This window comes from Onthophagus taurus, chromosome 2 (genome assembly GCF_036711975.1).
Source record: "Onthophagus taurus isolate NC chromosome 2, IU_Otau_3.0, whole genome shotgun sequence".
NCBI lineage: Eukaryota > Metazoa > Arthropoda > Insecta > Coleoptera > Scarabaeidae > Onthophagus > Onthophagus taurus.
Genome location: NC_091967.1, coordinates 9,174,107 through 9,201,745, shown reverse-complemented (window position 1 = coordinate 9,201,745; position 27,639 = coordinate 9,174,107). Strand labels below are relative to the sequence as shown.

The window sequence follows — 27,639 nt, the reverse complement described above, 5'->3', positions numbered from 1 at the left end:
TGGAATTGTATAAAGTATTCTCGTTTCCAAGTAATCCATAACATTCTTTTTACTAATTTACGTTACACGTTTTACGTTTTATATTTATGTATCTCAAACAGTAATTGAGATATCATCATGAATTAGATCATCATGACTTAGAGTATTTAATATATAAGATATTAATATATTGATATTAAGATCATTTCTTCGAATATTAAAATTAATCTTAACGTATCTTAAAAACGAATTGAGATATCGTTATGCAATAAAAAACAGTTTAAAGCAAATTTAATGAAGATGTAATGCACCATAAATCATTTCTTATTTTCCATAATCATCGTTGTTATGATGCTTTAATTCCAACTCTGCATATTTGATTGTTTTAGACATGAAAGATAAATTTAAAATAATCGTATCTCACGAAGGAGTTGAGATATCATCATGCAACACAGAATTTAAAGGAAATTTGATGAAGATTTAATGTGCCATAAATATTTTTTTATTTTCCACAAAGATCGTTGTTATGAATGTTTAAACCCAACTTGTCATGTTTATTCTAAACTTTAAGAAGAGACGTTAAAAATCGTATCTCAAAAACGAATTGAGATATCGTCGTGAATTAAAAAGCAATTTAAAGCAAATTTACTTAGTATTTAATATATTGAAAGTCAATTCTTCGAATCCTCAAATTTCGGAGCTATGATTTTTTGATTACATCCTTAAATAATCTTAAACATAAATGTATGGGTAATTAATTTTAACATATCTCAAAAACTAATTGAGATATCGTTATGATTAGAAAGCAATTAAAGTTAATAAAGATATAATGCACCAACTCTGCATATTTGATTGTTGTAGATATGAAAGATAAATTTTAAAAACTCGTATCTCATGAACGAGTGGAGATATTATCATGAAACAAAATTTGATGAAGATTTAATGTGCCATAAATATTTTGTATGTTCTCATCAAGGATGATTTTGCTTAGAGTACATTTAATATAAAGACACAAATATTAGCAGTAACCCAGAAAAGCCTCCCAGAAAAAATAATATAATAATAGTGGCCTTAAGTGACAAGATACGTCTATAGTTGTTCTGAAGTCTTTAAGATTAAGATTATCCACAAACTTCGTTGTACACAAGTAAAATTAACTATAATTTCATTATGTTTTGTTTGTTTAATTCTGAAACTCTCTGTACATACATAAAGGAAAAGAAATAATAATTTTAATCCTTAGGTATTAAGATAGTAAAAGTGTAGCGCATAGTATCTAGGTACTTAATCTTAATGTAAGCTAGTGATGTTGAACGGGGTTCCCGTAGGGTAGTTAAAGATGATTTTGGGGCGGGACTGTCGTGACTCGAGTATTTTGAGCCTTAATTATTCGTAAACGAAGCTATCGTGCTTTCCCACAACTGTCACGCATCTCTACCTGACCGTATTACAAATAGTCGGCAATTACCGACACACTAAATAACCATTTTGCTAAACGGCCAGGAAATTTCGAGCACGTTTTAAGTGTGTATATTCCTCGCGGTGACGTCTACTCGCCTTTATGGGTGTGCATCATGAAACAAGGCCCCATTAATATCCGCTAATAGGGACGGTCGTTTATTTCATTTTCTAATCTTGATAGATGAAAAACGATTACTTTTAGTACGAAGTGAAGCTCGTTATAAGAACAAACGATATTAATTGAGTGCAGGTAGAACTTTACTAAATTTGCTTAAAGGCAAATAACTATTATAAAAGTTTTTCTTTCTAAAACTTACCCACCAATAAATTAAGTCTTCCCAACTTTAATTGAAAATGAGTAAGAAAGGAGGTCTTATCTTGTTCTGAATTGAAACCACTACGGTAAAAAACAAAGTAAGAATATTTTAATAAAACTAATTGAGGGGGCAACTTTTTCTCTTGGCCCTTTGTTTGCGCTCACTTAAAACTTTTCCTCTTCCGTAGTGTTCAACTTGGTAATAGTACAAACCTTTGAACGATTTTTAAAATTTATGTTGCCGTGCACTTCTTTTCCAAGATTTGATTGGAATTTTTCATCTTAATCTATTTTTAATTGTGGTGCGGCGACCGCTTTAGTAAAGCTGTAGGATTTAAAATAGGTTTTCAATTACAAAAAACCGGAATGTATGCAAAGAAGGCAACTGCTAATGGCAGTTTAATTACGCAGAAATAAGGATAAGGTTGTTGGCGTATGCAAATATAAGGAAAAATAATAATACTTCTCTTCGAAAATATGGAAATTTGTAATTCTCAATCCAATTCTAACTGACTTGTCGTTTGATTTTTGTTTATTTAAATTTAATCTCGAGCATATTGAGTTAGAAAGTGGAGAGAGGGTGCATTTAAGCAGAAATTATTTTGGAAGGTCGGTACGTGTCAAGCCACCGTCCGCTTAAAATGCAAATTTGTCACACGCTCGAGCACGCATTTACATAATCTAATACGCAACTATCCGAGAGGCTGGTGTGATCGCGTCTCGTCGTTCGACCATGCGGAAAAAATCCCCGAATTTAAATGCAAAAGTAAATGTCAGGACAAGTCTCGTGACGAGCAAATAGGAAGATGGTGCCTGCGGCACAATTTCGTCGGGTTCGGTCTCAAAAGACCACCGCACGGTTTCGTATAGGTACAATTACGGCTTATTTACATATCAAAAGCGACCTTCCAAAATTGCAGCAGATTGTACGTGAGTCATATGTAATACACGACTTCAGGCGATTTTCATCATTACTCGTTTATTCCTTGTTGGATGTATGATTTGAATTCGAGCATTTCTATATAAAAGAGGCAATTTGCCACATCACAAATACTCGCCATTTCTGCAAAAGTGTAGACTTTTTTTGGGAAAAATAAAATTTTCTGTGGGAAGTTTGATCAAAAGGTAAGTTTACAAATTACGTGGAATAATGAAGTGCGTCGTTTCGTTGGTGTACTTATAGGCAGCAAAGGTTTAAGAAACATCAAATCTGCGGGTACTCTCATCAATAATGCATTCCCTGTCCACCGGAATCGCGACCGCCCTCTTTGCGTTCGGGAAAGGACGATATTATGCCGCCCCCCCTAAAGGGTCCTCCTATTCGGCCCTCTGCGGCCCATCCACTTCAAATTCAACGTCCGTAGTGCAACGCTGTCGGCATTGATTGAGAAGAGGACGGTGGGGAATGGACAGGAAGAGCACCGGGACGTTCAGGACGGGAATCAGGACTAGACGGGAGTATCCAGGACAAACCAGGACTACCCCGGCCGCAGGTTTTAATCCCCAAACCGTTGGACTCAGGTTTATTTATAGGCGTCAACTGGACGCAGCTGGAAGAGTGAAATGGCGCGCGCTTCCATTCCGCCCATAACTCACACCATGCACTAGGCAAACGTTAAAATTCGCCCCGATTTTATTATGCAGAAAATGCGCTGGATAATTTTTTAAGCGCGACACGATACACTGCGACGAATAAATCCTCTTCTATTTTTGTTTCCACGAGAACTGATCCATTCTGTACCGACCGGATAAGCGATATTTATAACTGTCGGGAAAGCATTTTACACCCAGAGTGTCGTACACCGAGTTAAGTTATGACTTCATATGTGAAAACTGTGTTTAACCAAAAGACCTATTATTTTTACATTACCTAAACAGGAATTTATTTACTCATCATCACAAAACGTAAAGCGTGGAATAGGTATTATCAAAATTTTTGAAATAGATAGTTAAATATTATTACATTGAAGATATAAATCATTTTGTAGTAAACAAAACATGAAAAACATCGAAGATTTAAAACAAATGCGCCATAACATCCGTGGAATATGGGAATTTAGTGGAATGAAGTAGACCTACACTATTTATTTTTTGCACGTTGAACGAAGTCACGACTTGGTTGGTCGCATAAATCTCCGGCCATTTTCGATAGTAAGCCGACTGATCTATTTTCCATGCGCAGTGAATCGGCAATATATAAATATACGTGCCGTACAGCTACCATGGTTACGCGAACCCGAACAAACACTCTGAAAACCTATTACGGGAGAGCTCACACAAAAAGGGTATTCCGGGACAAAAGGTCGATTCCGGTAATTCCGGCATGTTTCGACACTGCTGTCGCCCTATTTTTTGCCGCCCCTTTCGAACAAAGACTAGACTCAACTACGTGCCGCCACACAATCAGATACTGTTTGGATAAATGAATAGCGACGATTAATATGTAATTCCAATGAATATAGTTTTCATCTAACCTGTATAACGGAATACCAAATCGGATTTCCTCATATAACCGGTATAACGGAATACATTTCAACGTTACACTAATCATGGTAAATGTTATAAAGTTACAACATAAACATAATACAGTAAAATCTCGATACAACGGACAAAATATTTTCAATCATACGTCTTTTTAAGTCTTTAGATGCACAGATAAACCCGAATGTTTCTATTTCTAGGTCTAGTGTTAGTTCTATAATGTAATGTTCATTATCCTTGGTGGACCTTTGAGTTTATGTGGAGTTTCCAAGTGAGGTGGTGATAAAGGAGAACTCCGAGGTATTTAATGGCTTCATCTTTTGCTTTCCACTGTATTTATTGGTCGTTTATAATAATGTAAGGAGCATTTCGATAGGGTCTTAGCGACAAAATCTTGGTCTGGCATTGAGCAGAATGGTCCATTTTGATAACCATTTTTGGATTATGTCCACCGACCTTTGAAGTGTTTCAATAGCATCGATAAGGATGTCGTTTTGTCCCATTATTAACATGTCATCCGCAAACAAGGCCATTTCGAAGTTTACGTCGGTCGGGATATCATGCATAAAGATGTTGAACAGAGCAGGGGATAAACTACTACCTTGTGGGACGCTTGCAAGTATTCTTCGAGTGCTGGAGGAGTATCCATTGATGGTGACGGAGAAAGTTCTCTCCTCCAGGAAGGAGAACAGAATGGCTTGTATTTTAATCCTTCAATCCAAACAGTATCAAAGGCCCTTGCTACATCCAGCGAAACAACAGCGGTAAACTTTTCAGCCTCGAACTCTTCCTCGATATATTCCGCTACTCTTGCCATTTGGTGAACCGTGGAGTGTCCCTCTCTAAATCGATGACTCGTTCGAATAGCTTAGATAAGGATGAGAGGAGACAAGATGGAGTGAAGTTATGTGAATTTTACAGCCTCGATAGCTTGCTAGATGATCTTGGCCACAATTGGAACACTGTGGTAGATCAACTTAAAGTTTGTTGCAATTAGTGTGGTTGTGATTTTCACCAGTTCATCAGTAAATAGTCTTTTATATTATAAAAATAAGTTTATAATTATTATTATTTATAATTATTTCAATATGATACGTTTTTAAATCTTCAAAATTATGCTAATGATTGGTTATAATATTACAGTACTTTTCATTGGACAAAAACTAGAACTAACACTAGACTTAGAACTAGAAACTTTTTAGTTCTAGTGTTAGTTCTAGTTTTAATTGTTCTTCAGTATTAGGAAAAATGGATTGTATAAACAATATATTCAGCTATTTTTATTCTCCAGAGAATAAAGTATAAGTGGATGAATATTGGACAAAATTCAAAAGACGATTGAATTCATTCAATCCATATAAAAGAGCCCCATTTGGCATAAAGCTCTATAAACTTTGCAGATCAAACACACAGAAGTGACTTTCAATTGCCTCTACTGAAAGTATCGTTATGGAAGCAGCGCAACCAATTCGTATTTTACTTAATATGAAAATTTTCAATGAAATTACCCTTAGTATTAGAATCAATCGTGTAACCCAAACAGGTATGGTATACCGTTTAGTAATCGTCGTTTAGAAAAACCAATTAAGTTTTCTTTTCATTAAAAAAAAATCTGCATACGTAACCTGAACCAATAATAAAATCTGAATACAATTTAAGTTAAACTGTATCCAGCAGATAATACAGGTTAGGTAACTTAATCGAATCTCTCCTCGACATCATTAGGAAGAAGCTTAAGTGGAGCATGTTACGTTCATAGAAATGTCACTTTATATCTCTACGGCAGCTGCCTTTCTCGACATTACAACTAGCGAGAATCCCTCGGGAGTAACGTGCTATTTGGGGGTAAAGCCAAATTTGGAAACACGCTAGTAGGAAGGGGGAATGTGAGGATATCGACGAAAATCCCTTCTCCCCAAGTCTCGTTCCGTTAACTCACAAACTCACGTGTAATGGCGTTCTGTTAAATTTGCACGACGGGTCTTCGGGAGGTCGTCTGTGTGACTGGATGGCGGAAGTGAAGCGCTTGAGCTCTTTCCGATCTTGGAACGTCAACGAACGTTAATGTTCGCCTTTCAGTAAGACTATTGTAATTTGAACGGTATTCGAAGTACTCCGTAAATCTCGTAGAAAGAGAAAATTCAAATTGGAATCTCCCTCGAAAATCAATACACACATTATTATTTGAAGACTTTGAATGAAAACAAATTGAACAAAAAAATTAAATAATAAATGTAAATACTAAGTTTGTATATGCAAGCGTGAAAATGTAAAATAGGTAACCGTCAAAAGGTTTATACAAATCGACGTAGCACGTCGCAGACAACTCTGTAAACAGTTTAGAAATTTTCTCCACGTTCACGAAACAAACGGACGCGAAGCGTCGTCTGGCGTCCGTAAATTTTGCTTATTATCAAGGGCAAAGACGAAGCCAAGACACAACAGCAACGACATCTCCGCTTTTCGTACGTGTTAACTTCTTGATTCTCTCGGAAAGACGGTTGGTATCGAGGGGACCGAAAGAATTGGAGAGTTAAGACAGCATCGGGAGCTACTTCGCACTTTAGTTGTAGCCACGGGAATTGGCCTCGTTTACGTATGTTCTTCTTTATTGCCGTCCTGCGAAACACATTCAAGTAAATGCAGAACGCAGGTACCCATTGACGTTGTACCTACTATTGTACAAGTTTAATATTCACGTGGCATTCACGGTCTCGGCACTAGAGGAGAATGGGACAAAGTAGCGTTTTCGTGAAACGTACCGAGTTTAAATTCGTCTGGCGCGTCGTTTTAATTGAACCGCAATTTCTTAATTAAAGCACCCTTTTATTGCGTTACCTTGACGAGATTCGGTTTATTAACGTTGTAATTATTATTTTACTTAATGTTAATGTTGTTGTAGGTATTCAGCAGTTGTAAAACATTATTTAATACAAATTTAGATAATTACAGTTAAACTTCGATTAAACCTCGTTAGAACGGAATTCGGATATAGCTTAGAATGTTTCTAGATTTAGGTCTAGTATTGGTTCTAATGCTTATGTTAGTTAACTAAAACTAGAACTAACACTAGACCTAGAACTAGAAAGATTCGTAGTTCTAGTGTTAGTTCTAGTTTTACACTAGTACTATCACTAGAACTAACACAAGATCTAAAACTAGAATCATTCGGGTTTAGCCGTCTTGAGAGACGTGCGGCTAAATCCGAATGTTTCTAGTTTTCGATCTAGTGTTAGTTCTAGTATTGCACTATCACTAGAACTAACACAAGACCTAGAACTAGAATCATTCGGGTTTAGCCGTCTTGAGAGACGTGCGGCTAAACCCGAATGTTTCTAGTTCTCGGTCTAGTGTTAGTTCTAGTTTTACAGTAGCACTATCACTAGAACTAACACAAGACCTAGAGCTGTCTTGAGAGAAGTTCTTGTTTTATTTGACAATTCAGATAATGATGGCATTTTAGCCGAAACCTGTACTGATTATATTAATTTTATAGCGAGAAAGAACTTATTTTATTTAAATACCTAAATTTTATTAACTAATTTATAACAATTTTAGGTTTACGCTATAAATTACGTATAAATCTGATTAATTCTAAAACATGGTGTGTTATAAATAGTTTGCATGCACCTAACACGTGCTGATTAAGGTGATCGTAACTCTGTAATTGACGATCAAAAGTTTAATAAAAACCCGGCATAATAAATAACGGCTTAGCATTTACAAGTTTGCATGTTTAAGAATCGCATGTACTGCTACTGTATTTTATATAAAGCTTTACGTTTTCATTTACGAAATACTTCCTACTTTTACTTTGATCAATTCTTAAAGTACACGAAACTTGTACTTGAAAAAACAAGTTAAAATTGTCGAAATATGTAAATAATACTAAAGATATCCATATCTAGTTAAATCGTAGGTGTGAGGACTATCGCAATAAATTAATTTCAATTATAATTCATAATGAGAACGATACCTCTGGTTGGATAAACATACGGTTGGACACTAAATCTTCATTCGGTATCCGCCAGTCATACATACATCTACATGATAAATTATACCGAGGGTATATTGTCTGTGTCTACCAATGCTAAGTGTACCGCGAGCCAACGGTCACTGAACGGACGATATGTGCTATACACGTTTATACCAGACGATATATGCGTCAACGCCTGTGGAAATCTCATGTGCACGTGTGAACACAAATATGCTTTACCGATTCCTCTCTAGTGATTTATTGAGGATTGGCTTTATTTAACGTACGACTTGTAATCCCGAAATTTACACAATGACATTATTTTATCGTTTCGTAATTCTATTAAACCGTTTCCATTTTTGTAACTCTATTATCTCTGATATAGGTTCATTTCACTTTTTAGTAAAACGTGAGCTTATAAATCACGGAAAACCGGAAAAGTTTACCGCTACTTTCCCTAAGTTATGAGAAGAGCAATAGGGGCGGGTAAAAGTGCTAACCCCTTTTTTTCGTTCTTGGCTTCAAGCAAAGATGTCGAGGATCCCCTTAGCCCGCCCGTTGTTCCCCTGACGTCGGCTCATTTTTTTCTTTAGCACGCCCCCTAGACGGGAAAAGGAAATTAGTGGGGCGATTTCTTTTCCCCACGGCCAGAAAGAATTGTGAATTACGGCCCCTGAGTCCGCATTAAGACCATCGCATAAAGAATATTTTATAACAGACGTTATATTCTACTGCATACGGAATATAACAGACGATTCAACTGAATAACTTCAATATTTACGTACCCACTTTTTGTTTTAAAATATTCTATTTTGTTGTATCATAGTTATAATTAACAGTACTTTACATCAATCACATTCGTCAACAGTTACTAATTATTCATTTGGTTTTCGGTTCGTCTCCATACAATTCCATTCGTTACGTTACAAAACCCCCCAATTACGATCAAAAGATTTTGTAATTAATACATCAATATATGTATGAATGTATGTAAACATAGTCAATAAAAGGGGCAGGTGTTTGATTTTCAACGAATACTAATGAAGTATACTCTGATTATATACGTGGTTCGATTCCACAAAATCAATGCGTGTTGATTTAATTAACTTGTAATCATTCTTTTATTGTGCAGCATCGAAACGAATAATAAAATAAAATAACTTTAAAAGAATTGCCTATAACTTTAATTAACTTCTTTGAAGGCGAAATGTAACGACATTGAATTGACGTAATTTATGTTTGAGTGTACGCCCAGTATCGTATCAGTTACCCGAAACAAGATTTATGTCTACATGTCCTTGTAAGGAGAAATACGTACAGCTGCTATGTTACAGAAAATCAATATAAATTGCACGAAAGTTATACTTTTTCTTAGTAGAATTAAATAATTTAAATTCAAGTTTAAGATTAACACGTATACGGAGATACAAGTTTATCAAGTAAGACTAAAACTAAAGTGTTTTAAAACTTTTTAATGAACGTTGTAAAGATATGAAGTTGTACCGTTTTACCAAGATACCAGTGAATATTTAATAAAGTCTTTAAAGAAGCTAAGGGCGATATTTCAGACAACCCTTATTTAACTCTATAATTGTATCTTTAGAAGTAGTTTTTACTTGCGCAAATATACAAAGTATATAGAAGGATAATATTGTTATGCAAACGTCCTTTTTAGTAAATGGAGTGTGTTTCCATAACTGTTCATAACTGGTAATGAAGCCAGAAATTCGGATAAGCATTTGCGACGATCTAATGGTGTATATGGTGTTTACAGGGTTTCTGTGTTTGAATAATAATTTGCAGAGTATTTAAAAACATAGTTCTGCATACTCTAAAAGCCTGTTTTTTCTCTCACCACGTCATTTTCCAAAATGGTTCAAATATCAGCTGTCTGTCTTCCATTAATGAAAACCATTTTATCAGATTTCATATTTTAAATCTTCTCCAACAGTAGAAGAAAGAAACATAAAAATGATATTGGTCTATATGCCACCGTCGTTCTTTCATCATATTTGGGCATCCAACTGTGCGTTACTGGAAGCTGTGTTTCAGACAGGATACTGCCAATGGAAGACTAGGCACTGCTAATAAAACACTAAATACTGCTTGTAAAATACTAGACTCTTATTATAGATGCCGCTTATAGCAGATTAGATACTGCTTAAAAATACTTGGTGGTTATGGAAGATTAAATATTGTTAGCAAAAGAATAGATTCTCATTATAAAAGATTAGATACTGCGTATGATAAACTAGATACTGGGAATAGCAGACTAGATACTGCTTTGCAGAAGACTGGATATTGCCTGGAGAAGACTGCTGGTAAACGGAATACTAGCAATGGTAAACTAAATACTGTTGGCAGAAGACTAGATGCAGCTTGAAGACTAGCTTTCATTAGCAGTATCTAGTCCTCTGCCTGAAATATAAAAAGTACGGCCAGTAGTGTTAATTAAATGAACAATATACTTAAGTCGTAACCATTTTGAACTAATTTGAAGAAATTTTTTTCTTCCAACATATCCTCTTCCAATTTGCCAGAGTTTTTTATTTCTTTGAACAAACCATATTGATTCTGCAACGTTTTTTTCTTTTTATATATGCGGCGGATATATGTTTTTCATAGATGGATCTAACAGCACAGTGTATTTTCCCTTCTGCGGATTTTTTCTATGATAAGCCAAATGACAGAGCTGATGATATCTGTTATGTTTGTAAGGCAACTCTTAAGCAGGTATATCCAAGATATTGTCCAGTCTCAGTTGGAGATTAGTTTTAAGTTTAAGATTTGAAAGGTTGGTTCGAAGTGAAACGGTCAAGTGCTTATTCCAACAATTGATTGGAATATGATCTGATCTTCTACCGTTGTCCTTTTAACTGTATAAGTAACTCTTTAGTTTTTTAAACTTATCTTCTGTTCTTCACTCCTCCAAGATTTCGAGAATCAATGGAAAGTGGTCTGAAAATAAATCATATTTTATTTCAATATTCAGTCAGCATCTACACAATCATTTTTTGAGGGGAGCTTTAACACTTCGCCTTCGAAATAACGCAAATTTGGATATTTCACAAATTCTGCAAAAAAGAGTCAGTTATCTTTCAATCTGAATTACTTTCCTTTACCTTTGATCTTAACGGAAGTGGGTAATAACTTTCCCAATTTCTTTCGTAATTAAAGTATATCTAGTAATGAATACTTGACCAATTATATTTTTATATTGTTTGTTTTAAATTAACACAAACAGCTTCACTATCTATCTAAAACAGCTCATATACTTTAAGATAAGATTTACGAAGCTTTGGATAGAAAACGTCAGCTTGTTTTTCCAGTTTTCATGGCCGATTTCTCAACGAACCGTACTACAGACGTTATCAACTCAACGGATGACTGCCCTAGACAAGCAATAAAACGACCCTTTTTTATTGGAGTCCGATGCAGCAGTTTTCCAGTGTTTATAAATGAGCCAACTGATGCTATCTTCGCGTAGAATATTTGCCGATTCATAAAGTATTCCACCATTACCGCTTTAGTAGTAGGTTATTTACGATAACAATCAATGAATTATTCACCCACAGTAATTATTTTAATACAGTTTTATTTCCCTTATCTGCATATATAAAATATTTAATGCGAATTGATACCATTTCGAAATTACATAGAGAAGTTTCTCTTGTAAAAAAGTTGTCGAATATTCCCTCTTGACGCTATACACTTTCCACATTTATATGCAAATGCCTTCGTTAAAATAAAGCAGACCGTAAAACTTGTCATATAATGTACAAAATTTGCAAAAAATAAAATATCATAATTTACATTTTAAGTCGCGTTTAATATTTAAGTTGTTTGAGGAAATGCTTGAACCGATATTTCTTTTTCCAAGATCCGTTGAATTGCTCGCCGGGTACCCTGACCTTTGTAATTACGTCTTTTCTTCTGCTCTTCCTTTTATGGAGCTTCTGCCATAACAACGTTGTCGCCTGGGGGCTTCCACTGCACTCTCAGATCTTAATCCAATCTGCATAAGATTGGAACGTTGACGACATCGTCGACGACGACTCTAAAAAGAAGAAGCTTAACTTGTGGGAATTATTTAAATATCGTTAATTCACCAAGAGAATTTTCAACATAGTCTTGTCTCATAATTCCTAGCTACGTCTTCCTATCATTATAATATTTTTAGAAACGATTAGTTAAAAAATGAAAATAGTAATTTTTTTATTGCGAAGATATTTATATACTATAAACGAATATTTTTCCGTTTTTATTGATACAGAAATACATTTGCAATAAATATTGATTAAACATAAATATTTAATACTAACGATTTATTTACGGTCCGTAGACATGATAAATGAATTAAGAGAACGCTTTGATCCGTCCAAGTGATGCATAATTAATTGAGCTTCGACAGTGTGGAAAGCATGTGTCGTGTGCTTGCAAGTTGCTTTACCCAGAAATTTCATTAAACTGAAAACTGATGCGGGAGCTTGGACGAGATCGTTTGATAATTTCCGAGACCATAAATAAATTGTTACTTCAAAACAGCTTTTACAAGATAACCGTGAACAGTCGTTTCCTTCGTTCTCTCTCTTAAAGTTGCCTACGGCCTCCCAGGGGTTATTTTCTAATTTCCAAAAGAAAAGATATAATATTACAAATGAATCGTTATTCGCAAACTTTGGAACTTTGGTATGTCTTGTAATTAATTATTGTGTAGATTTCGAACAGTGAGATGTTGCGTTAGCACGTATTTTATCGTTTAAAAATATATTCGACGATCCAATTAAGCAGATTTATCTCGAGAACGTAATGGTAATTAAGTTTTTAGTGCCCCCAGGAGAAATTTTTAAACCGAGTTATATTTCTAAAAGCTTTCCACAATGAAAATTATACAAGAATTAAAGAAGTACTCAATTTTAAATTGGTTTTATTATCAGAAAATTACCAAACCACGCCATCCGGGTATATATTGATGTTCTTTGAAAGTTGAAACTTATAGAAAAGAGTAATGTTAATCGATCACTTACTATTAGTATTTTCAGAAAGCCGTGGAAAAACTTCCATCTACGACTGGGACGTTTAATGAATCACAGAAGGGAGCGTCAATGTTAACGACAACAACCATTTACTTTGATACTGAGATTGCCCTCCGAAGACTACTTTACGCCCTTATTCCCTTAAATTTATTACTTGCAAAATTGCACTTTTACGTTATCGATTGCCGCCGGGAGCAAGGCGAGGAAAGGAGAACATACCTTTGCGGCCACGTCGTTTACTACCTCAAAGAATAAAGGAAATTAAACTTCTCCAGGATTAATTACGGCGCAAGGTCCGTAATTTAACGTTACCCTAAATTAATCTATATTAAAAATTTATTCTTGCCGTAAAATGAAATATACAGTTACATTTTCGCTTCGTTAATTTCACAAATGCTTAATACAAAAAGATTTAAAAATTAAAAGATAGAAGACCATGTCGATAGAATAAATGGGCGAAATAAGCAAAGGAAAAATCTAAGTCAAAGAGACTTCCTGGCAAGCCACCTAAGAGATGGCATTAGAATGGACACAAAATTGTTATCAAAATTTTCTTTGTCTTAATAAAGGAGAAGAAAACTTTGATGTCGATATTCTTAGTTGGCAACTCGTTAAAGTAGAGTAAATTAATTTACCTTTATATAGCCTTATAGCCATGAAATGTTAGTTATCAATGGAGACCTAGATGGCTTACCACAAATTAAAATTAAAAACATGACTCAACTCACAAAAAAGATCCTACAGTGAAGTTTTCACATTTACAATTTTTTATGTAAAGAAAGAATGATTTTTGAATGATGAAAAGAATGTTACAACCCCACATTTTTTTTGAAATACGGGTAATTCACATCATCCGAAATTAATGTTTGTAGCATTGAAGTTGAATAGAATTCCAGCTTCATCAGTCCAAATAGAAACAATGTCCTCAAATTGCTCGTTTGTCTATACACCGCGCAATTGCGGAATAGTTTGGATTTTCAACAGTTCAAAATGTTCTGTGTGTATTGCAGTCATAAATCTGTAGATACAAGTGTTGAATTAAGTTTATTAAATTTATAATTTTGAATTGTTTTAGTAGTAAACAGAACTGGAACATATCTAGAACAAAATCATAGTAATGAAACGAATCAAGTGTAACAAAGACATTTGTTAATGAAAAAATTCCTAACGTATTAATGTATACATAAATTTTGAAGCGTAATCACTATTTCATGCAACAAAGAAAATCTGAAACTTAAAAGACGTCTTATCATACTTTATTGCAACCAAGGGAAGAAACAAAAAGAGCGTCTCAAAGGAAAATTTAATAAGCAGTTTTTCTTTATCTTTTTGTTAATAAAAATGGAACCGACAAAGAAGGGTAAAAATATAGTTTTGTTACTTTTGTATACATCTTATGTAATAATTTAACTTTGTCATTACACAAAATATGTTACGAAACAATTTCTTGGATGTGTTTATTAAAAAAATTGAGAAACATATTAATTTATTCCTTAATTTGTACAAAAATTTCGAACTCATGTTTCAATTTTTTCGACAAACAAAAATTTAAAGAACATCAAACGTAATTTAAACACGGAGTTTCTGAATTCTCGCCCTAATGAAACAAAGGACGTCGCCGCAATTGTTTCCCCTTTTCATTTTACGAACGTTCTTTCCGTTTAGAGACTCAGTAGGAAGGGAAAAACCTCAATTCCCGCTGGATACGATTGATTTAATACGCAAGGATAAGCATACCGTTTTTATTTTTCCATGGTTCCAGTCAAAGGGTGGAATTCTTGTGAACCAGAGTCGCGCCGTCGATCGAATTCCCGCTATAAGGAAAGGAGAATATCGAAACGGTAAAAGAGACGAAGAGTAAAGGATTCCGACTGCGAGGTAATGCGTCAGATAGGCACCGGCTATAAGTAAAACGCGAACGGCGACGTAAACCTCGCAACGTTAAGCACTATTTTCACTTTGATATGTACGAGCAATACTCTTTGTAATATTGGTTTTAAAATGATGTGAATATTTTTAAGATTTCTGGATCAGTTAGAAAGAAATACGATAGTTGTCTTTGGTGTCGTCCTCGTCGAGTCGATTCAATAGAAGAAAATCCGGATGCTTTAGCTAGGATATTAAATTGCTCAGGTGGAAATCAGTTCTGATTTTGAAATCGGATGGAACGGCGTTGAATACCCGCTTTTTCTCATGCAAAATAGTTCAAATTAAAAACGGCTTTTATTCGTAGTTCATTTTTAGCGATTCAATAAAAATTTTTTTATAACTTACCTATAACATTGACGTCAACGCTCATAGCACTTCTCAATGAATCAAGCTTACGTACTGTATCCCTGTTAGGAGCAACACATCTATATTCTCCAGCCTCTTGATATAAAACATGTTCGAGTCGTAATTCTTGGGAAGCCCCGAGTGGTTCTAAACGTCCTGTGCCGGAATCCACGCGTGTCCAACAACCTGTAGTGCCTGTTTAAGCATAAAATTTTATTTTATTTTCTTGTGGGGAAACGTTCGATTTTTCTATAACCGAAACATCCACGCACACGACAAGGGAATAGAAACTTCCCCGATCTCAATAAATTATTTGCGCGATAACGAGCTTGGCCGACGCCACGATAAAAATTGATTCGCCACGACTTCCGAAACTCTAGATATTGCCGATGAATTATTAACAATATCGCTGGCCTTAAGCCTTATAGCTCCTAATATCGCAAAGTTACGTGTTGCTCAGATTTTAAAAGGTCTCAGATCAACTTTTTCTTGCCAATATTTTTGGATTATTGATAGAATTCTTACTTTGGTGTTTAATAATGAAATGGCCTACGTAATGTAATACAAAAGCATGATAAACGATGCGGTGTAACCGTAAAACGTCCTAATTGTGAAAGTGGTTTCGTTCGTTACACTGACACTTGTCATTTGCTCGTTGATGTGGCGGTTGTAACGTTGAACACGATATCACTGAAGTGCGCGCCTTTGTTTTGTTAATTTTAACGATCCATGGTCGTATTAACAGACAAAAGGATCCTTTGATGTAATGCATACCGACGAAACAGGGGTTGGTGGTGGTTTAAATATCTTGCATGCATGCAAATTTTAAAAAGTCTTTACTTAACTCATGCCGATACACAAAATAATAAGCATAATAATTAATAATACTACTCAAAAACAAAGCAGTACCTAATAAATGGAACGTATCATTTCGACACAAAATAGGAATCCCATAAATTAATTAATGTATGAGTTTAATACACTGTCGAACAAGTTAATTTGGATTTACGGCGCGCTTGTACAAAAGATATTTAAATTAACGTTTCGAACAGATAAAACAGTAATAAAAATGAAATTAATCGGATGTGCAATTAATTGGAACGAAAGTGATGAACAATAATAGAGTGGGTTTTACCAAAGTGTCATTTATGAGGTAAAGTTATCAGAATGCTGCCCATTTATGTGAAAAGCGGTGCATAAAGCATCATCATAATTAACGACAATCAATTTTGTGGTGCGCAATAAATGCAGCCGAACAAACGAATTACTAAAATTCACAACATTGTAATACAATTTCATGCAATATTACCGGATTATAGTTGATGAGGCCATAGAAAATTAAAAAGGCTAATAATACAGTTTAGTACATGCATTCGAATTGAGGTGTAAGCCATTTTGATGTAAATAAACGCTGCTGCGACCTTTTTGGTTTTATATATCCTCGTTCTCGTTTTACAATTCCAAATTAAATTTTAATTGGCGAAAACGCGGTTTCAAATTAGCATTAAATTGGATTTAAACCATGGATAGATAAAATATTTGGCCATGTATGTGAACCTATTTCAATTTATTATTACAAATTTAATTTACACACTTTTTACTTTTGCGCTTATACGAGGTTTTTATAAAGAGAAGATTTTGTATTCGGGTGCTTCACGGTATAATTAATATTTGTAATTAAAACTAACCTAAAGCTGGCCATTCATGGACGATCCAAATGGAGTGACGTGGCGCGCAATCACTCTGGCATTTTTAATTTTCGCAATATGGATGAAATTTTTCTCATGTTATCTACGGTTGTAAAAGACGAGTGAAACAATGGCTTTAACTAACATTGGAACCTTCTGACTGGAGGAATTATTTGAGGATGAATGAAGACTGTTATTTCCAATTATTTCGTTTGATAACGCCGTTAAATCAGAAAAAAGATAAATAATTGAGGGAAAGTATTAGCCCTCATGAGCCCTAAACTTTGCGATTTTTGGCCACAAGTATGAATTATAAAGAGCTTAAATTTGTCAACAGCTATTATTTCTATCTTCAGTTTTTTTTCTAAATGAGTCAACTGTTTCAAATAATAATAATTCTTCCAATGCTAAATTTCTCTTATTTTTATCATAATAATGGGGATCTGAAATTTTCCATAAACAAGAAATATCCTTATACATATCAATAAGACTTATAACAAAATCACTCTTTGCACTCTCTGTTGCGCGTTTTCCCATTCACGATGAGTTGCAGCGATAGAATTTTGGAGCGGAGTGATGGATTTTTGTTCGGATGGAATTCCAACTAGTCTCATCATTCCACTCCAATCACATGAGGATTCCAAATTTACGTAACTCCATTGAAGTGCTATCGTTCCATATGACTAGATGGAACGGCCGAGAAGGGCCAGCTTTACATAACATTCCTTCACGCTATAATTGACATTACTAAAGAAAACTTCACGCTATAATTGGCATTACTAAAGAAAACTTCATGGTATAATTAATATTTGTAAACAAAACTAACCTTACCTAACATTCCTTCACGCTATAATTAACATTACTAAAGAAAACTTCACGCTATAATTGCCGTTACTAAAGAAAACTTCATGGTATAATTAATATTTGTAAACAAAACTAACCTTACCTAACATTCCTTCACGCTATAATTGACATTACTAAAGAAAACTTCACGCTACAATTGGCATTACTAAAGAAAACTTCACGGTGTAATTAATATTTGTAAACATGGGAATTTTATAATCTATAGATGGATGTTTTGCAAATGTTTTGAGTGTATCAGTATCATATACAAAATGTGAGGATGTTGAATAGTGGTCAAACCAGTGAGCTTATTATTAAGATGAACTAAATACTTTATGCTACACTGCAACTTTTTTAGAGGTCTTATGACCACCACAAAAAATAATTTAAGTATGTGATATCGTACGATCGGAATGTTTTATGGTTACAATAAATTGATTGGTTTATTAATATTATTTATTTCGAGAATAGAATTTCTAAATTTTTTTCAAAGTTGGACTTTAAAATAAATGTAAGTTTACGTACAATAAACCCAAAGGTTCAAATTGAAGAGAACAACTACTGTAAAATTTAAATTCGTTCGTCACAGATGTACGGAGAAGGTTTCGGATACTTGGAAAAGTTTTGGTCAGGCGGAATACCGCGTGCTGCCGAACTTGCTGCGAATGAAAAAGTTTAAGTTTGGGTCGGTTCGCGTTCGGGCGTAAGGTTTAGGTTGAGTTGGCGGGTCAATATCGGCGCGAATAAACACGAAAATTCATTGCAACCGGGGTATGAGCTCGTTTTGCAAACGTCCGTGTGTAAAAGTTAAAGCACTTCTTGGTGCAGTTGTTTCGATGTGTACCCATCCGAATTTCTACGCTTGTTTAACTTAATATATCGATCGAAACAGGTTTCGACGTTCGAAACAAATGTAAAATACTGTAGGTAATCGTCCGAATAGACCGTTTTGTTCACATGCCAGAAATGAATTTTAAAGTGTAGCAAATAATGCTGACTTGGTGCTTTTATGCTAAAACACTATTCGAAAGTTATAATTTTAAAATAGAAATTTTTAACATTTTTAGAAAGTGTTTTATTTGTGCAATAAAAATCTAATTAACCTCATGCAAATAGCTTCATTTCATGAATGTTTCTAAATCGTCTCTGACTAACGAGAATATACGGTAAGATAACGGCTGAATTATACACAACATAGGCAGATATACACCTGGGTATAACGTTGTTCAAGTTTCCTCATTAAACCGAGGTTGCTCAAATTTAGCTTCACCCCTAGTTTCATTCATTAATACAAGCGAGAAATTCCAGTCATCCTCTGTTAATGACGGTGGAAATTGTCGAAGGTATTGCCTTACAACGTTTTCTTATATTACGCAACGACTTTTATTATTTTTAGTAAAACCTCGATCTAATGGACCGTGTTAGAAGGGACTTCGGATATAACGGACAAAATATTAGCGTTAGATTGTTATACCGGGAATTTCATATAACTCGCAATATATGAATACAGTAACCACAGTTAAGAAACTACAGCGTGTTAATTAATTATCGTATCCGACGTTATCATTGCAAGTATGCAACCAATATCACAGTATACGCGATTTGTACGCGATTTGCGTATTGCAATACCAATACTGTGATATTGGTTGCATACTATACGTATGTATTTGCACTGCCCTACATGAAATGCAACATAGCTTAACAGTATAGTACTGGATAGTTTTACAAAGGAAAAGTTTTGTTCGGAAAAAGATGACGTCCTTATGATAACTCTGAATTTTCGACCATTTTAAGAGACGCACGGCTAAACCCGAATGTTTTTGGTACTAGGACAATGTAACGCTGAATAACAATTAAAACTAGAACTAACGCTAGACTTAGAACTAGAAACATTCGGGTTTAGCCGAACGTCTCTCAAGACGGCTAAACCCGAATGATTCTAGTTCTAAGTCTTGTGTTAGTTCTAGTGATAGTGCTAGTGCAATACAAGAAGTAACACTAGACCGAGAACTAGAAACATTCGGATTTAGCCGCACGTCTTTCAAGACTAGTTTTCGATGTTTTCGTGTAAAACTAGAACTAACACTAGATCTAGAACTAGAAAGTATCGGGTTTAGTGTTCTACTTATAGTTGTTATTCAACGTTATATTATGAGCTAGAAACAGTATATTAAAAGTATTTAGTGCATTATAATATACAAACCGAGAGGGCATGAAAGTTGAACAGCACCGCCAAGAGAAACTTCTAATTGTCGTCCTGTAGAGCTTAGTTCTCTGACATCTAAATCGGGCTCTTGAGTCATTTCAATTTCATCTGAAATTTACACAAAGAAAAAATATATTATATTGATAAATCTTTAGAAATGAGAATCGTTTACTTTTGGAAAGAAATTACTAAAAAAAGAACTGAAACTAGAAAACGGGTATTATTGTTAATTAAAAGGTGACCACACAGTTTTACTCCGCCATAAAGAGAATTACCAGCGATAAATTTTCGTATACGGTTCCAAATAAAATTGAATCCAGCGAAAAGCGGGGGGAAAAGGAAAAGAAAGGAAGGAAGCGCAGCGGAAGAGCCCAGATTATCTCGATACACAAGATTCCCTGTGCACTAATTTCACCGTTACGATCTTGTGCTGTTCAATTAAATTTTATTTAATTTCCGGCTCGAAAGGCTGAAGTTCTCAACAAACCTGATCAATTCGCAGTTTTCTTATCATGAATTTAATATCTTTTTTAAACAAATCTTTTAAATATAAATTTGTAAATTCCTATTATCTCATATTGGGTTACCACAAATATTCAACACACGCGCCAAACAAACCAAACAATCGATAATTACAGTTGACTAAACGTTCAATAATCGAAGCTGTAATTTCATATTACACCCAGATTTCAGGTTATATTGAACGATATCAATACACACTTGTGATTAATTCCATTTCTACCCCATAAGAAATACTAGAATGACGAAGACAACGCAAGAAAGTTTTAATTTAATCCGCATAATAACGAACAATTAAGTTTTCATCTAGTGATATCGCCTTGCCCATAAATAGTTATGGTGAGTGGATTAGTTGTGCAAAGCGCCTTGGATGAGGAAGAACTTCAGCTGCAGGCCAGTTGTTAATTAAGTTAAAACCCTGCGAATACGTTTTATAAAGTGCTCCTACCCCGCTGTTACTTAAATGAAACCAGAACAGTTTCAGACTATTTCCAGAATTTGCTTTCCTTTGGTAAATGTTAAATAGAATATTAAATAAACGCGACGATTTCAATGTTAACTTTAAAATATTGATAAATTGAGTTTTTGTCAGTGTAATTAGTAAAATAATCCCTAAAACCCAAGCATATCGCTATCAGATTTAAAGCAAGCGTTAGCTTAAGTCTGAAAATAGGGCAACAAAAATCAGTGTGTACAGCTGGCTTCCGGTTGGTTCTCGATCCTGGAGTAATCCTGGCGACCCTAATCTGATTAGCCGGTCTAATGGGAGGACGCAATTTAATCAAAAATAAATGCACCGCAGAGAGGGCGAGAGTTTAGGCGTGGAGAGAAAGAGATACTTACTCCTCACGTTGAGGTAATATCCGATGCTGGAGAATCTACCGAGCAGATGCCTCGATATGCACTTGTACCAGCCGCTGTGCTCACGCCGGATTTCGGTGAAATTGAGGAAACCGTCGGGAGTCTGTTGAACCGGTGGGTCCGTGTCGTCCTTCTGCCATATTGGAGCGGCCTTAGGGTTCGCGTCGACGTCGCACTTTAACGACAACGGCATTCCTTCTCGTATGGGAAATCCGAATCCGGGCTCACGGGATATTGCGAAAGAGGGTGTATCTGAAACAAGTCAATCGTAGGGGATTACTGCTTTGGACTGGCTATATCGTTCCTATCTGGTTTAGACCAGAATCGGTATATAGTATGTATTGGTGTGATTCGTAATTACCCAAGGGAACTAACAAGAAGGGATACAATTTTATAGAAAATCTATAAATTTGCCTATAAATTACTAAAAATATCCCTGTACTAAAAAAGTATTACGAGACCTAAAAATTAGAATCATTTAACTTTTTCTTATATGTACCGTAAAATTCTGACATAAAACTACAAGAACGTTCGTAAAATTTTCTCTTTTTCCCAGTCCGCTTCTACTCAATAAAATAAAGTCGCAATAGTTACCGACAACTGCGGCGTACGTGTTTATTTTCCCTACGATGGAACACCGTTTGCGAATAAGTGCTCGGGTATATTTCATATTTTTCAGTTAAGAAATATCACGTTCGTACATTTCGACTTATATTTCTCAAAGGACTTCACATCCGCGCACGGGCGCTCAAAAGTTTACACGACCGATTCATAAAATTCATGGAATTTCACATTGCATGACACCGGCGCGTATCATGACTAAACTTTTTTAATATACAAACTGAAATTGCACAAGCACATTTACTACCGGTTCTAGGGAAATCATTTATATACTCGCAGAAATAGTGAAAAAAATAAAAACAAAAAATTGGATTTTCAAATATTTTTCAAATATACAAAACCTATTTCATACAATTTTCTATTTATGCAAAGTTAGATCCCAATTAAATAGGATTTTACATAGCCGGAATTTCATTTAACCCGCAATATATGAATGCAGTAATCACAGTTACGAAACTGCTATACACTTGAACTGTCCCACATAAAATGTAACATAGCTTAATAGTACAGGCGTTGGGTAGTTTTGCAAAGGAAAAGTTTTACTTGGAAAAATCGTCCTTATGATATCCAATCTAACGCCAAATAACAATTAAAACTAGAACTAGATTTAGAACTAGAAACATTCGGGTTTAAGCCGTCTTGAGAAATGTGTGACTAAACCCGATACATTCTAGTTCTAGGTATAGTGTTAGTTTTAGTTCAATAAAAATATGCTAACTAGCGCTACCTACTACTGTCACTAGAACTAACATTAGATCTAGACTAAAAACATTTGGATTTAGCCGTATGTCTCTTAAAACGGCTAAACCCAAATGATTCTAGTTCTAGGTCTAGTGTTAGTTCTAGTTTTACACTAGCACTATCACTAGAGCATTTGGAACTAGAATCATTTGGGTTTAGCCGTTTTAAGAGACATACGGCTAAATCCAAATGTTTTTCAAAAGTTCTAGGTCTTGTGTTAGCTCTAGTGATAGTGCTAGTGTAAAACTAGAACTAACACTAGACCTAGAACTAGAAACATTCGGGTTTAGCCGTGCATCTGAACACTAAAACTAGCACTAGCATTAAAACTAACATTAGACCTAGGAATTCAGATATGTTGCATTTTGTGTGGGACAAACTAAGTAGGTACGCTCTGGTTTCTATGAAACTATATTTTTGTATATTGCATCTTAAGTGAAATCCGATTTCGATGTACATTCTTGATGTACATTTACACGGTTCTCATTCGAAAACTCAATTCTTGGCCAATACGATAGTGATGGGTTAAGATTTTGAATGAGATTTAGATTTTCTTTTTAGTTTTAGATTTACTCCTTTATAAATTATTGATTTTTATGATTTAATAACTCGACTAAGGCATAGTCTAATAAAAATGATTTATAATAGAAGGCAAAACGAATTGTCACAGCCCATCTGGTTCTATTTCCGAAGAACGAACGAGGTGGCAACAGCTTTGTCGGCAACGGAGATGGCCACACATGGTGTCGATATTGGAGATAGTGCGTTGCGTCGGCATATTCAGGATATTAAATTTCCCCATTTCATTTTCAATTTATAACTGTAGTAATGGGGTGTCACCTGGAATAAAGTGTGTTAACATACAGTCGATATTTGACGGATCAGGTGTAGGACGTCGACTGTACGAAACGTATTGTGAAACATGACCAGTATCAACACAAGCTTGGTGGAAAGCGTGAACTGGAGCAGACCCAACAGCGGTTAAGCAAATGCGGTCGACGTATACATTATACGTTTACTGGTAGGTGACATGATAAGTTGAATGCAGGATTCTGGGTTTGAATGTTTCACCTGCGACCCCAAAGGCGAATTGATGTTTCTGTTGATTCGTGCCATATAAACAACAATACAATTCATGTACCAACACATACAGATCAAATGCGTTGATAAAATTTCAATTAACAGAATCCAACACACAAACGTTTACAATCCTGTTTACAATATTTAAATTCAACTTAGCAATAACAAACAATTTGAATTTAAATGTCAATAAAAAAAATAATAAATAGTTTTAGATAAAACTTAGTACCGAATATACGCTAAATGCGTCCATATAAAGGGCATTTAGGAAAACTCGACGGTAATAGAGTGCTCCGGAAACAGCTATTCAAACTGCGGGAAATCCACTATACTGCGGAACTACTGATTTTAGTGGTCGATATTTTTCTTTAACAACCTAGTCTCGTCCTTCTAATGTCCCTTTTTAAGGGCATTTGAAAGAGACAAGGAACACTCCCGGGAACCCTTACAGAACCTCACGATGCTAAATTATTAACTAGTTCACTTTTATTTTGCTACACAAACGGAAAACCCCAACAAAATAATTGTAAAAAATTAAACGAGTTTTAAATGGAAAAACTTTACAACAACAAACATTTATATAGACCGTTTGAAATTTACGGACTTGATTAGTTTTACAATTTGGATAATTTAAAGAGATTAAATTAATTTTCGGGTAACTATGGATGTAGTAACAGTCTAAAAGCTTCCGAGTTCCCATAATATAAAAGGTAGCTTCGGTTTGTATTTGTGTGACTTCTCAATTAAATTAAATCAGGGCAAACAGCTTCAAACTGAATTTCACAGTTTTCTCTTCGTCGAGTTATTTGTACACGAGGGGCACTCTGTTTAATTTGCCGCATTATGAAGTTGAAAATTGGTCCGACCTACTACTCCTACATCGCTTGAATATGTATGTATGCTTTGTTGTAGAAAAACAAGTACTCTGGTTGTACATATTAGCCCATACCCGCTTTTCTTCCTTAAATAAATAACTGCATTTTGCAAAACAAGTCGCTGTATATATATATATATATATGGAAATTTTAGCTTTTTCTACCATTGTTTAAATTGAATGTGTAAAATTTAAGTTTAATTTGCTACCGATTCTATAACATTTTCACTAGTATGCAGACTTTTATCATTTTTCCAGAGTTGTAGGCACGAGAACTTAGTCGACCTCTATAAGATGTTCTTGTTTTTCTTCGTGAGCGGATAGACCAATAATCGTTCACACTATTGTTCCTAACTCGTCCCATTAATATAATCAAAGTATTTAGATTTAATATACAGCATCCCGTCATCTATGAGCACCATCTGGTATTCCTCAAACAGTATTTAGTCTAATACAAGTAGTATTCAGATTATGCTCAGTCTTGTCCAATCAAAAACTGGTTTCTCAAAAGTGTACGTGCTTTCAAATAGCGTGTAATTATCTTCAGAATATGTTGATAAAATTACTTTCGTCTCTCAAAAAAAAAAAAACAATATAAGATATGTTAATAAAACAACAAGTGTTTTAAATCAAATTTAATTAAAATTTCGATTCAACAATACGTTCAAAGAAATAAAATATAACAAATTACATCGAATTAATGCCGTTTGATTTAAATTTCAATTGCTGGAACATATTTGCACAACTTATAAAAATATTCGATAGTGTTATTATAACATAAATTTACATTTCAACAACAATGAAACAATTTTATCGCTTATATGGTTTAATTGGTGCGTATAAGTGGTACCTATAAGAACATTTCGGTTTAAAAGGCCATGTTTGGTGCGTATATGACCACATTAAAAATATGGAAGCTAAAATGATTAAGAACGTAAATAATGAACAAAGCGTTCTCATGCATTTACATGTACATTTATGATGATGATGATTCGAACGTGTTGAATCTTGTTCTGATTTGCTGGATATAGCATCGTAACTTTTCACTGACGAGCTACTTTGCCTGTCGTATATTTCGTTGTCTAAAGAAAATTTTTCTATTTTTTCGGATACTTTATTAGAATGTCTATCTGATGCCTTTGAGACCGTTTTAGTTGATGTTTTATCAGACGGATTATTAATTATTTTTTCTACCGGATTAGCCACAATTTTATGTTTAGTCTCATAATGTTCCGATGATGTTTCATGACGTTCTGACGATGTATCATGATGCCTATGTGTGTCATGATGTTCTGACGATGTATCATGATGCTTTTGTGGTTCATGATGTTTTGGTGTATCATGATGTTTTGGTGTTTTTACTGGAACAATTTCAGGTATAGCTTCTATTACGCTTTCTGCTAAACTCTCATCATTATGTTCTGAAATTTTTTGTATCCTATCTGCAATATTCAATCGTTGACAAGGAACGCAAGGAGGGCACATGCCGTTTCCGTGATAAGTTGGACATTTTCCACAAGGAGTGCACCCATTACAAGGTCTATATCCACAAGTATTACAAGATGTACAAGTTGAACATGGTACATATGTCGAACATGGCGAACATTTCGAACAGCCGCATGCTGAGCATCTACGGTCTCGTAAACATCCTCGTAGCGAGGTTGGAGATGATGAAGCAGGTGTTGCGGGTATACTACTTCTCATGTTCATTGGTTTTGTATAAACAGTACCTAAATGTTCATCAAGATTGTAAATTGGATCATTTCCTTTAAACCCCAACACTTGAGATATACTACCGTCACAAAATCTTGTAGGCGAACTATTCCTTCTTACCGATGATGGTGATTCACTGGTAATATTTCCATCCTTCTCTAAATGCTTTAAATGTTTTATATCCTTATCTCGTTTATTATTCAATTTGGTTCCATCATGTGTATAATCTGCCTCTCGACATCCATAAGCTAATCTATTCGGACTTGCAATTCCACAAGGGCAAGTATAACACATTGTTTCGCTAATAAGACGTTTCTGATTATTTATATCTGCAGAATGTGTACATATATCACAACCACCTACTACTTTACATGCCTTACAAGTACACATTTTGCCGCCATTGCAACCATCAGAAGTAAATTGATGATACAGCTCTTTACATTTGCACTGATAGTTGTGAGCGTTTTCATTGCACGCATCAAAAAGAGCCAAACCAAAGACACCTGTCATTTTCTTATTATATGGAAAATTTTTCGACAATTCAGACCACTGTCTTCTTAAAGTGTTGAAATCGTAAGATTCATGATCTGGATCAGAACAATAATTATTTTCGTATTCTGACGTTTTGGTGAAGTTTTTCTTATACTCACAGTTGCAGTTACACAATGGGTGTTGAGGCGGTGTTACCACAAACGACATTTTAATGATAATTTATATTGTATGGTAGAAAACACTATAAATTTAGACAACATCGCGAAACGCACGCGAAAATGAATGATGACATCGATGATAATACAGTTGTTGTTATAGTGACGGTCATGAAGTTGAAAATTTATGTGTGACATTAAAATGAAATTTTCTGGAACATTAGGTAGAAAATTAATGTAAAATAAGGTTTAAACTGTAGAAAAAAATACGATGAATTGCAAAACGTTGCAATTTATAAAATTGGAAAAGCTCCAAAGGGGTT

At 34.7% G+C, this 27,639-nt stretch overlaps 2 protein-coding genes across 4 annotated transcripts in view; both read right to left on the bottom strand.

Annotated features, from left to right (window-relative positions):
- Positions 1-27,639, bottom strand: part of LOC111427073 (irregular chiasm C-roughest protein teiresias) — a 109,972-nt gene that overhangs the window by 7,844 nt on the left and 74,489 nt on the right. For both annotated transcript variants that reach the window (XM_023062043.2, XM_023062044.2), the window contains exons 5-7: positions 21,623-21,892; positions 20,258-20,368; positions 15,524-15,718 (exon numbers count right to left, since the gene is read on the bottom strand). In XM_023062043.2, coding sequence (XP_022917811.2) covers positions 15,524-15,718; positions 20,258-20,368; positions 21,623-21,892 — 576 coding nt within the window. The remainder of the gene's footprint in view (positions 1-15,523; positions 15,719-20,257; positions 20,369-21,622; positions 21,893-27,639) is intronic.
- Positions 25,577-27,463, bottom strand: LOC111427074 (uncharacterized). 2 transcript variants are annotated; one of them, XM_023062047.2, is made up of 3 exons: positions 27,320-27,463; positions 26,753-27,256; positions 25,577-26,686 (listed from the first exon to the last, which is right to left on the bottom strand). In XM_023062047.2, exons 1-3 carry the CDS (start codon positions 27,366-27,368, stop codon positions 25,767-25,769), a joined length of 1,473 nt encoding a protein of 490 aa, XP_022917815.2. In that variant the 5' UTR covers positions 27,369-27,463; the 3' UTR covers positions 25,577-25,766. The 2 variants fall into 2 exon arrangements, with proteins under 2 accessions (XP_022917815.2, XP_022917814.2); XM_023062046.2 differs by having other exon boundaries at positions 25,577-27,256.